At 50.7% G+C, this 12,893-nt stretch overlaps 1 protein-coding gene across 1 annotated transcript in view; it reads left to right on the plus strand.

The window, feature by feature from the left end:
* KATNIP (katanin interacting protein) overlaps nucleotides 1-12,893 on the plus strand; it is a 183,182-nt gene that overhangs the window by 105,413 nt on the left and 64,876 nt on the right. Inside the window, 3 exon segments of the mRNA XM_026515659.4 lie at nucleotides 9,522-9,694; nucleotides 10,446-10,511; nucleotides 12,070-12,191. Of these exon segments, the coding sequence (XP_026371444.2) occupies nucleotides 9,522-9,694; nucleotides 10,446-10,511; nucleotides 12,070-12,191 (361 nt within the window).

Here is a 12,893-nt window from a genome sequence, read left to right on the forward strand (position 1 = left end):
TAGGGATTAGGACTTCAGCATCTTTTATGGGGACACAGTTCAACCCATCACACATACCTTCATGGACAACATTTTGCAAAGTAGAGCTTAGTTAATTTATAATCAGCCATTCTCCAGAAAGTTCTGGCATGTTCTAACAAATTACAGCAGCAAGTAGCGTGAGACTGACAGATACACAAGGAAATGAGAGTGAAGAGAAGATGAGGGGAGAAAAAAATAGGATAAAGCCAGGGGTGAACAAATGGGCACATGCGGGGGTTCAGTAGTGACTCTGAGCTTCCTGGCCACCATGGCGGAGGAGCACACATTCGTATAAAAAAACGCATGTCACTGGGTCCCTCTGATAAAAATCAGATTGCCAGCTGTCCCTGGTACTTGGTTCTTAGAGCAATTTGTCCCATCGGCTCCCCGAAAGAAGACACTGTCTGAGGTCGTGGAACAGTTTGAACAGATTTGGAGCTCAGCCTCTCGAATATACTTGGCCCCTACATAAGCTAAATTTGAAGAAAGTTGAAAACCATGGCATTGTCACCACCCTCACACTGGGACTACGGTGGAGCCACTTTTCACACAGGGATTAGGTTCTAAAGGTCAGAAGAAGCGCAGGCGGTGGCCAAACCCTTGGCCATCCCTCAAACCGATGATGAAGGGCATCGTATGTGTGTAAATATGGCCCTGTATAGACTACCTCATACAGACCTATCTCCAGTAAGCCCCAGATGGAGCTGGGAAATCGTCTCTCCTCCACAGCGGGAACAAGCCCAGCTTCTTGGCCGAGCCCCAGATGAAGCAGGTGACTTCATTTAGGGTCTGGGCTGCAGTGCAAATGTGTGTTTTTAGACACTGGCATTATGCTAAGGGCACTGGATGTTCATACCCGCAGAGGCACAAGGAACCTGAGACTTCCTGAGAAGACAGTGGAATCAAATCAGCTCACCCCTTCCAGGCAAAATCTGGACTGCTTACATGCTTTATATTTGGGGGGGAGACTGTCTTTTGGGGGGCATGCACAAATGAGCCTCTTTATATCTTCCTGGTGAATGGAACCTTGTATCACCACTTGTCTCCTGTTCAGTCTAGTGATGCTCTTTGCCCTAAAGCCCACCAGCTTTCTTTTTTGGTCGCTGTTTACATGGTGTGTCTTCTTTTGTCCTTTTGCTTTCAAACTTTCTCCTTCCTTACGTCAAGGTTTGTCTCTCGTAAGCAGCATGTAATTGGGTTTTATTTTTATCCTCTAACAATCTACGTGTCTTAATGGGCACATTTAGTACATTTACATTTAATGTAATTGCTGATATACTTGAGGTTAAATCTACTATGGTATTGCTTGCTTTTTATTGGTTCTGCCTGTTTTATGTTTCTCTTTCTCTCTTTTCTTGCCCTCTTTTGAACTGATTACTTTCTGTTGTTCCTCTTTTCCCTCTGTATTAGCTTGTTAGTTATACATCCTTATATTATTCTTTCAGTCATTACCCGAGATTGCAATGCGCATTCTTGACTTATCTGAGTCTACTTTAAATTAGCAAGTTTACCACTTCCCATTCAGTGGAAGGACCTTACAACTCCGTAACTCCATTTACTCCCCTCCTGACTTAAATGCTATTATTGTCATGCTTTTTAATTCTTCCTAGATCTTAAGCCTCACTAGATGACGGCGTCATCATTATTATGATTGCTATTATTTTTAATTTTACACAGTAGTAATTTGGACTGCCCATATTGTTAACCTTTCTGTGTTCTTCGCTCCTGGCTCTTTCCAGGTCACCCTGACTCTCAGGCTGTGGCCCCAAGTCTGTCACCGGCTCTGCTCAGCCTCCCAGCTTTGCAGCGGCTCAGATCAGAGTCAACAGCTGCTTGAGGGAAAATACTTCCCAGGTGCTGGGTTCACCTCTCTGGGTTTCCTTCCCCTGCCTACTTTTGACCCTGTAATCCTTCACAGCCCTGTTCGCTTTCCATGTCTTCAAACAAATTTCTTTTTTCCAAACAGATTTGTATAATATTTGGTCCAGGTTTTCTAGTTGTGCTCCAAGGAAGCATTGGTCTGTATTGACATTACCAGAAGTGCGCCTATTGCCTGCACTCTTTAACGAGTTACTTCTCCTCTTGCCCCTTTTCCTTTGGCCAAGGTCATAAAATTGAATTTGTGTCAATTTAATGTGCATATGATGCATGAGAGCATAATTCCTCTCTGTCATGGTAACTGTCGTGGTTCTAACGAAGGGGTCTTAATGTCCTATATTGCGCCAGTCTCTTACCCATGAGTTTTCCACAAGACTTCCAGAGACCTGTTGTCTTCTTGAGGGTGGAAGAACGTCAGTCTTTAATGCAGAAAGTTTACTGTCCAAGTTGTCAGAGTGCTCTAGGGAAGTGATACATCTGAACCACTTTTCTCAGACAAGCTGCCAACCATAGAAATAAAGTAACGCCCCTCAGCATGATTGAATTAGAGGACCCTGACAGGGTACCAGCAGCAGAAAGACCATTCTGCCAAAGTCCAGAGTCTTATAACATAGTTCGTCCGTGTTCATTATTAATAGCAAGTGACAGAAATCCAAACTGGCTGAAGCAACAAAGGAAAATGTATTGCTCCCAGAACCTGGGAAGTCCAGGACTATAGATTTGGCCTCAGGCATGGTGGGATCTAGGTGCCCAGATGATATCACCAGGAAGCTGTTTCTTCATCGCTTAGCTCTAGTCTTCTCTAGTCCAGCAGGTCTCAAACTTGGAACATGTATCAGAATTATTTGCAGAGCAACTAAAAACACAGAGTTTTGGGTCCCAGCCCCAGTTTCTAATTCAGTGCGTCTAGAACGGAGCCTTAGTATTTTAATCACCTAACAAGCTCCAATGATGCTGATGTCGCCGGTCCGGGGACCACATGTTGGGAACCACATCTCTAGTCTCAGGCACGGCCCACAGATGGCCCCAGGGGCTCTAGGCTCTCTCTTACTGGCTCAGCAACCCTAGGGGAAGGGAAGGCTCCTTTCCTAATAATTCCAGCAGAGCCCAAGAATCAGCTCTCCCCTGAACGGGTCTCCAATCTCCACGGACAGGGAGAGGCAGTTCTGTCCTTGCCCCAGGCCGGGCCAGGAGTGGGGTCAGATCTGTCCAAACTGTAGCCTGAGAAGAGAGGGGAAGGGCCAGTTCCCTGAAGGGAAGCTGTGCAGGTGGTCACTGCTACAGGGAAGTCAGAAACAACTGTCATTCGTTTCATAAATCAAGCAGGCAGGACATTTGGCTACAGATTCTCCAGAGGCAGGGTATGGACCGAAGGACCGTCCTATCCAAGAGGGACGAGTGTAGCCATTTAGTCAGGGCGGCATGGGGAGCCCTGATTGCCTTCTTTGAAAATCATATGCATTCCCGGGCTGGAGAAGAGCTAGCAGCAAAAGGATGAGTGTTAGAGTTAACAGACAGCACCTGCCCACCGAGGGGCCCAGAGAAGCTCTAGAGACAAGAGAACACAGGCCTTGACGAGCCATGCGTATCAGCTATTTACAGCTGCCTAACAAGCCGCCCCAGAATGCAGTGGCTTGAAGCAGCAGCCCTTTTACTTTTGCTCAGGTGTCCACAGGTGGGCTGGGTGGCACTGCCATGAGCTGGGCTGGAAGGTCTCAGAGGGCCAGTCACTCACATGACTCGCAGGCTGCTTGGCCCCCGGGCCTCAGCTGGGATGACCGCCTCTGTTCCACGTGGTCTCACTGGCCAGCACGTGGTGGTCTCAGGGTAGCAAGAGAGGACACACCCCAATATGTAAGTGCTTTTTAAAGACTGCTTGGTCACGATCATCCAGTGACCTGTTGGCCAAAGAAAGCCACCAGACGAAGCCCGGCTAGAGAAACAGTCTCCACCCCTTGCATCACGGTGCAAAGCAGCACACCTCGAGGGGAGAAGGGGGAGGAACGAGCGGACACTGGTCACGGTCTCTTACACCGTGGGAAGCATGTGGCCTGCCGAGGCTGTGCCGTGGTGGAATGCACGGAGGTCTGGAGTACTCAGGGGTAGACCATTGTCCCAGGCGCAGCCTCCTGCCCACCTGCCGGTTGGATTTTAGAGGTGAGTGTGGGCATCTCAGGACAAAACAGGGCTAAGTCAGCTGTTTCCTTGGACCTTTTGCTGTACAAATTAGCACACAGTTTCCCGGCTGATGGGCACCGGACCCCAGAGAGTGGGGGTGCACTGCGGGACCCGGAGGGCTTATAACCCGTCTAACAGGGGCACCGCTACCCAGCTCTGGCCTCTGATTGCTGCGTGGGAATGCCAGTCAGGGCCTACCAGATTGTATGATTTTTTGGGAGATGCCAGGAAGTCCAATTTTCAAGTGGATTTCCTCTTTAAAAAAAAAAAAAAAAAAAAGCTTGGCATCTATTTCCAATTTTAAAAAAAAGTAAAAGTCACTCAAGACATCTGCAGCTGGATTTGGCCTGTGGGCTACTGGCTCACGATCTTCCCCCTAAACCCTTGTTCTCCAATGTAATGTCGGCCCTTCCAGTGGATTCCCAGGTGACCTAGGAGGCCCCCCACGTGCAGTAAGGGGTAACTTTGCTGATACCCTGAATGTGAGCTTTTTCAAGTCCCAGCTGGCAGGTGGGAATAAGTCACCTCGCCGACCGGCAGGCCCGCATCCTCCTCTCCTCTCTTCTCCTGTGACATGTGTTGTATTCACCGCAGATCTCCCGTGTTGATATGCTCTTTGCTTCTCCGGGAGAGAGACACAAGGCAAGTGTTGGTGAGGCAAAGAGCAAGTAAAGTTAGTGGAAAAGGGATGCTTTTCTACTAGAAAAGAGCAGTGTGGGATAAATTAAAATGTGCAATTTAGTTCTTGCTGGTGGCACAAATTTATTTTGCGAATAAATCTGACACTCTCTAGGTGTAGGACGAAAATAAATCCACCCTCGTGTGGTGGTAAGGCCGGTGCAAAATGGGCTCGCCCAAGTGAGCAATGAGGGCGTCAAGACGAGTTAAAAGGTGGTTGCCTCATGCGTTGTGAGGAAATACACAGTAAACACAAGCTGGCCGGCAGAGACGTGGTTCGGGAGGACACGAGCACCGTGTGCCGACGTTTCTGGGAAGCCACGGGTGGGGAAGGCTCTGGTTGTGGAGCTGCGGAGTTGACCTTCACTCGGAGAAAGGCTGATTTAATTTTTAAAAGCATCTTCTTAGCACAATATGACTCAAAGGGCACAGGCAGCAGTGATCATGCTGCCAGGGGAGCATTCCCTCCAAGTGGAAGATGCTTGGGGGTGAAGAGTTTGTGCAGACAGAACTGGCCCCCACTGGAAGAAAAAGCCTACCTTGGTATCCTTTTCCAAGAAGAGGCGAGCCTAGGGTTGCAGCGACCAAGGACAGATACGTTGTCTCAGGCGCCCTGTTCCACCCCAGCCCCAGGCCACGAAGATACCAGGGGGCGGGCCACTTGCCCACAGAAAGATGGTAAAAAGGCAGGGGTCGTCACCCAGTTCTTTTCAGAGCGACTTTATACATGCTCCATGGGGGAAATGGAGAAGGAGCTCATGAATTGCGGGTTCTGCTGGTCCTGGCGCTGCCGGAGCCTTCCACCAACACGGGGGTTCGAGCCGCCGGCCCCATGTCAGAGTGTGAACACAGTTGTTTAGCTTTACACACAACGTCTATGATTCCCATAGAATCACCTATAGGATCAGAAGGGGCCTTGAATTTGTCAGCTCTGCTTTCCTGCTGATGGTGGAGAAAAAAGTATGCGTTAGTGATATTCACAAAAACCAAGATTGGCAAGGTTTGGGGTGGAAATCATTTTCCATACATCCTTTGGACAAAACTCATCATGCCAGGTTCCAGGGTGGTAGCATGAGGCCTCTTCGGCTGATGTGGCCTCGGGGCCACACGAGAGCGCAGCCCAAGACTTCTCCCTCCTGCCCACTCCAGCCCGCCTTGCCATTCCTCATCTGCCAAGCCCCGCCCACCTCAGGGCCTTGGCACCTGCTGTTCCCTTGGCCTGGAACAGCCTCCCCATATGGGTATTCTCAGGGCTCACTGCCTTCAGGTCTCCGCTCAGATGTCGCCTTCCTTAACCAAGTGTCTCAAATTAAGTGTCCCTTTCCCTGCCTCATCTCTGGCCTTTGCTGACTTTGCTTCTCATAGCACTTGTCTCCACCTGCTTGATCCACATCTGTCTCTGACTGTGAGGTCTGTGAGGCAGGCGGGCGTGTCATTCCACAGCCTAGTGAAGGTCAAGAGCCTGTGTCCTTAACACCTTTGCCTTGCTGGGAACCCATTTCTGCTTCAGCGATCCTTGGGGCGAGGGTGTGGATTTTTCTGTTCCAGCTTCAGTGTAGCTCAAGACAAGGTCCTTTAGCTTCCTTCCACTCCTCCTCCCTGCCCCTCCCCCACCCCACCTGAGCCTGGTGGGGCCCTCTGCATCCCTTTTACCCACCCGCATTTCCACACCAGTAATGTTCCCCGCTCCCATCAGCCTGTTAAGCTGAGCTGCTTCCAACCATCCTTCTTTCTGCTCCATGTTTGGGTATTTGTTTTACCTTCTCATCCCCCCCACCCGCCCCCTTGCAGCAGACCAAGTCCCTGATAAGAAAGGCAAACAAGGAAGACTATAAAGTGGCCTTGACCGAGATGAGCAGAATCCCGGATCACTTTTCCACCAGCTCCTCACCTCTTTTGTCCCTAGGAGCAGCGTTGGGGCAATGACGAAAGACAGTACATCAAAGTCAGAAAATGACCCACTTGCTGTTTATCGCCCAGGCTGGCCATCTGCAGGCATTCCAGGTTCCTTTGGGTGCCCTTGACCCTTCTGGGAGAGTGTCTTGGACTTGTCGTGGCCTTGGGGTAGGCTGTCCCTTCGGCTCTGTTGGCCTTTGTAAGGTTTCTTAAAAACCAGAATTATGTCCATGAACAAATAAAATTCAGGGGATTTCACATAGATTTCAGATTCTAGCTTTTCTTGGGGGAAAAAAAATGGTAACACTGAGAGTGTAGCCCTATATGGCAAGTGTTGGCTGGAGCTGGGCTGTGGCCCCTGGCCCAGGGCATTCAGATTCACAGCCACTCCCTGGGTGCCTGGTAGAAATTGATATACCCTCATTTTAGTTTAGCTTTCCCATAAAAAACCCATGGTCTCCCATCAGCCCAGTGCCTGGCTGTACCGGAAGCCAGCCCGGTGGAGCTGCTGTGTTTCCTTTCCTCTCCTCCCAATGCCATCCCGGATGTTGCTGCTAGAACTCTCCTTCAGATGCAACATTCTAACACAACATAGTAGCAGGGTCAAGTGCTGCAAGGAATCTCCAGTATTCAACGTAAACGGATGGACTCAAGTACTCAGTATTCAATGGACGCTGTTTTATATATCCTACGAGGTCACCTGTGAATTCCCAGTTTATCAGAGGCCAGCTTCCATGGCAATCTTTGACATTATTGCTAAATGATACAATCCAGTTGCTTCTGCTGAATTCACATCTCCGGCACAGACCCTCTCCCAAACTCAAACTCAGACTCGCGTGTGTACGTGCGACTTGCTGGCTCCACTTGGATGCCTGAATCCCGTCTTGGACCCACTCTGCCCGAACCTGAGCCCCTGCTCTCTGCTCCCGATGCTGTTCTACCCACAGCCCTCGCAGCTCAACCTTTCGTCTCTCCCAGCCACATCCACGTTGTCAGGACACCCCACGGGCCCTGCCTTCAGTACACATGCAGGATCTGACCACAATCTGTGTCCCTCCTCCGCTGCTGCCGTGCCTCCCCTGGCTGCAGCTAGAAACTTCTAGAAGCCTAGTCTCACTGCTACCTCCTCCACCTCCCTTCAGTCTGTCCCCCACTCAACACCTAAGTCAGGTCAAGTCCTCCCGTGCTCTAGAGCATACAGTGGCTCCCCATTTCACTCAGAGTAATGGCCTTACGGTGACCTCACGGCTCTGAGTGACCTGGCCCTCCCCGCCCCCACTCAGGCCACCTCAACCTGTTTCCCCCGCTGCCCGTGGCTGCCCCATGAACACACCACCCACAGGTCTCGCCGGTGTCTGGAGCACAGCTCCACCCTGCAGTCCCACTCTGTTCCGCTCTGCCTGTTCTTCCATAACATTTTCTGACACCTAACACTCTGTTTTGTTTATAATTCCCCCGGGCTACTTGTCCTACTTTATAAGGGCGGGGTCCTCTCCGCTGTCACTGCTGGGTCCCCAGTGCTGAGGGCAGAGCCTGGCACTGTATAAATATTTGCCGAGGGGATGAAAGTCAATGGGTAAAAGCCTCTTTAAGCATTCCAGTAGAAATATTTTGAGCAGCTCTATTTTTCAATGGAGTTTTTTTTTCTAATATTGAAAGAATCCACGTATAAGTAATAGAGAGGATGTTATAGTGACCCCCGTGTATCCATTACTGATCGTGAATTGATGGCCAATGTCGCTTCATGTACATCCCCACCCACAGCCCAGATGATTAGGAAGCAGATTCGAGTCATCGTTTCGTTTTATCTGTAGAGAGCTTAGCACGCTTTTCTTTTTCTGCTGCGTAGCCCTCTGTGGGGTGGGGGAACCGTATTTCATTTTATTCAGCCAGTCTTCTTGGGTGCTGTTTGCATGTCACTTTATCCTTTATAAAAGCAATTGTCTTTCCCTCGGAACTTCCGGGATCGACCTCAGCACTGCAATGCTTTTGTCTTAAATTGAGATGTAAAGTCTTTGCAGTTCTTGTCATCCGTGGGAAAACAGAACAAAATAAAGTAAAATATTCCCAAATACACATCTGTCTCTGTGATAGCATATATTATTTCTCGTAGTACTTTGTGAGAGCGTTAATTGTTTACAACTTTTTATTTAGATGCGATTTCAAACTTAAAGTTGCAAGGATAGTACAAATGATCTTCCATATACCCTCCAGCCCCACTCACCGGCTGTTAACATTTTGTCCCAGTTGATGAATTGAGTGACTGATTGATTTTTTTTTTAAGTAAGCTCCAGGCCCAACATGGGGCTTGAACTCACAACCCCAAGATCAAGAGTCACACGCTCAACGAACTGAGCCAACCAGGTGCCCCTTGTCCCCGATGACTTATATTTGTACTCTGTGTGTGTATTTTTTAATCATTTGAGATGAAGTTGCAGACATCATTGACCCTTGACCCCTGCACACTACAGTGTGTATCTCCTAAGACTGGGGCATTCATTTTCCATGAGCACAGCACACTCAGGGAAGTCAGGAGAGTTAGCGTTACTACAATACTATTATCTACGCTGCACACTATATTGGAGTTTCTGCACTTTCTGTAGTAACGTCCCGCACACTAGTGCTTTCCCACCCAGGATCCAGGGCCAGGATCAGCACCGCATTCTCTTGCCATGTCTGTCCAGTCTCCTTTAATTTGGAATCGTTCTCCAGCCTTTTTTTTTTTTTTTTTTTGTCTTGCATGACCTTGACATTTTTTGGAGAATACAGGCCAGTTGTTTTATAGAGTGTTCCTCAATTTGGGTCTAATAGATTTTGAGCTGCCTCTGAGACCTCCATCTAAAGGCGCACCCCCTGTTTCCCACCCGCAGGACCTGGAAGCCGCCGCGAGAGACCCCTCTCGGCCACCCGCAAACCCGTGCAGGAGGCTGAGGACCGAGAGGAAGACGCCTCGGCCGTGCTCAGGGCCATCCAGGTGGAGAATGAAGCCCTGCAGAGGGCGCTCCTCGGCAGAAAGTCCGAGCCCCCCGCCAACCCGCTGCAGGTGCGTTCAGGGGCAGAGGGGAGGGACCACAGAGGAGGCGGCTCAGGGACCCGGTGGTGTCTGAGCAGCACTTGCAAAGAGCAGGCAGTGAGGAGAGAGACGTGTTGTAGGCATCCCCAAACTCAGACCATCTGCATGTCTGCTGCTCGATGCCCAGTCACTCCCTGACCTGCCAAAGATCCCCATTTCCTTCCCCTTCTTTTTTGTTTACTTCTGAAAGCCCAAGGTGGATGCCAGTTTGCTGGATACCTTAAACCAGGGCTGCAAACTGGTGGGCCAGAGAAAGAATGGAGTAGACAACAGCCCTGGCTGTTCCGAAAAGACCTCATTCCCCAGAGCACGAGCCCCTCGGGCCTCTGCAGCCCTCAGCGCTCCCTGATGTCTTGCCTCTGACCCATTGCACCTGTTCCGGAAATTTCTCTGGCCTGGCAGGTGTTTGAGTTTGTGCCCACCACCTTCAGCTTTGCGCAGAAAGCAGGAGGATACGTGGCAGGGTGGAATAGGGACCCCTCAGGAGCTGGAGGCTTTGGGCATGCCTCGGTGTACGCATCCCGCACGCCAGCTGCCCTCTGGGGCATTCATCAAGCAGTACCTCTTGTCTGTCTTCTTGGAGCTCAGTCCTTTGCCCCTGACGTTTGTGTCTATGGGATCTCAGGACGGTCCCTGCGCCTCTGTGCCCTCGTCTGGCCGTGCAGAGTATGTAGTGAATGGCTTTACTCTGACATCAGATCGTGTGATTACATCATTCCAGGACACGGAGGGACCAGCAGCAAAATCGTGGACCAGTCTACTGAAGGGGAAGGAAGAGAGCCCTGAGGTGAGTGAAGGCTTGAGCAGAACAACAGAGCCCCTGTACCCACTGTCCCCAGCAGCATCCGGGGGTCTCTAGAGATCTTTCCCCCTGTGGTCCCAGCAAGCCCTCCCTGTCCTCCCTGAGCACAGTGTCATTCTGCCCATTTCACAGATGGGGAAACCCAGGCTGGAGTAGCTTGCCCGAGGTTACGAGTGGAAGCCAGAACTCACCCAGGCCTGGGAACTCCAATTCCTTGTCATGTTTCTGTTTCCTGACAAGAAAGGACAAAAACAGATCTTAGGATCCTGAATAAATAAATTATATCTGTACCTACCTAGGTCAGTTAGGCCTATCTCAGCAAAGACGGCCTCAGTGAGTTCAGACGTGAACGAATACAACGCCCAGAAACGTCTTTGTTAGATTGTGCACAGGTCTGGGCCATGTGCTCAGAATACAGAGGTGGCTAAGTCAGATCAGATTAGTCCCTGGCCTCAGGGAGCTTGCAGACAACACGCAAATAAAGCCATAAATACACCAGATGACTTCAGAGAGAGCTGACAGTAAAGGGTTATAGATGGGGGCTACTCTCTGAAAGGGTGGTCCAAGAAAGCCCCTTGGGGGGTCCCATTTGAGCTTAGCCCAGTGCATTAGGGAACCAGCCAGCCACACGGAACAGCAGGTAGAAGGGACAGGGGAGTGCTTTGAGGTGGGAATGAGCTGGCCTGATCCAGGGGCAAGAGGAAGCCTCACTGGGGTGAGGGTGGGGGGCACCAGAGGGTAGAGAGCAGACGGTGGGGAAGGGAGAGAAGGTGGGGAGGGAAGAGAAAAGGCCCCAGAGCACCATCGCGGTTTCCTCTATGTGTCCCACCTGGCCTGTTCTTTCCCAGTCCTGTTGAACTTTCGCCGCCTGACATTTCTGATCGGGCTGTGGGACTGCTCACCGCATCGGCGTGATTTCTGGAGGACCTGACCCTGGCCCCGCAGAGCTTCCGATGACTAAAATCATTTGCAGATAGAGAGCAGAGCACGTTTCTAGTTTAGATGATAAATGTTAAAGAAGGAGGATTAAAAATGAAATGGCCCTAAGGATGTCACTGGAATCCTTCCATGGAGTCTGGGTACTTTGTAGCAAACAGAGCGGGGGTGTGACCGAGCTGGGGAGAGATTTTGATGAGAGAAATTTTTCTTTCTTTTTTTTTTTTTTAAAGATTTTATTTATTTAACAGAGAGAGAGAGACAGCCAGTGAGAGAGGGAACACAAGCAGGGGGAGTGGGAGAGGAAGAAGCAGGCTCCCAGTGGAGGAGCCTGATGTAGGGCTTGATCCCAGGACCCTGGGATCACGTCCTGAGCCGAAGGCAGATGCTTAACGACTGAGCCACCCAGGAGCCCCTAGAGAGAAATTTTTCTATAGCTAATTGAAGAGATCATTTCCTGGGACCTCCCGGATCCTAAGAAACGGAGATCTCTGTCTCTTTGCAGAGATCGTGGTGGGAGATCCTGGATCTCACCAGCCCGTGTGGACTCTGTCCCTCTCGTTCCTATTCCCTCTTCCTGCTTAATAAGCATGTCCATCCCCCGCAGCTTCCTACCCCCGTGGCCACCAGTGCGAACAGCACGACGATCCCGCAGGAGCCATCCAGGGCAGCAGAGGGAGCCAGAGCCGTCAGCGAAGCCATCGACAGAATCGGCCTTCTGGGGAGCAGGTACCTACCGAGAACCCCATAGTAATGCAGCCCTAAGGATCTCCTTAACTGAGGTTTCTCTTTGCTCCTCCTCGGTTATTCCAGGCTGCGCAAAGCTGCTCCTTTAGACCGTGCCCTCCCTCCCCTTCCAGCCCCAAAGCGCGGAACTGACTTGATGTCTTTCTGGCCCATGTGTCTTTGCTGGTTCGGTTCCGTCCACCCCGTGTAAGACTTCATCCCCCCCAGGGGCTTCCGTCGGAGGACCCCATGTAGCAGACAGTGGTGAACTTGCTGTCACTGGGCTGGGGGGGTGGGCGTCTAGAGGGGAGAAGGGGAGAGTGGCCCAAAGCAGTGTCCCTTCCACCGTCATTTTTCTGTTAAGTTTGTTCAAAAGCAGCTCTCGGTTCCATTAACTTGTAGGAGCAGCTACTGGAACTGTCAAGTGTTCTCTTCAAAACAGTCTTCCCTTTAGTCTTGAGGCAACATTGATCTTCGGAAAGATGCACCAGGTCGATCCGATAGTTTCAAGCATGGTTGGCACACAGCCACGCCCTCTGGGCACCGTGGTCTCTGCAATGTGCCGGCACCTGGCTGGGGGGCAGGAGGGGATGGAATCCAGCGGGCATGCCGGTCACGGAGCGGAGGCCCTGGCCTGGGACTCTGTGCTCTTTCCGTGCCGGGCATTCCTGTAAGAGTCTGAGACCCCAGACTGTGTACCCCGGT

This window comes from Ursus arctos, unplaced genomic scaffold (assembly GCF_023065955.2).
Source record: "Ursus arctos isolate Adak ecotype North America unplaced genomic scaffold, UrsArc2.0 scaffold_2, whole genome shotgun sequence".
NCBI lineage: Eukaryota > Metazoa > Chordata > Mammalia > Carnivora > Ursidae > Ursus > Ursus arctos.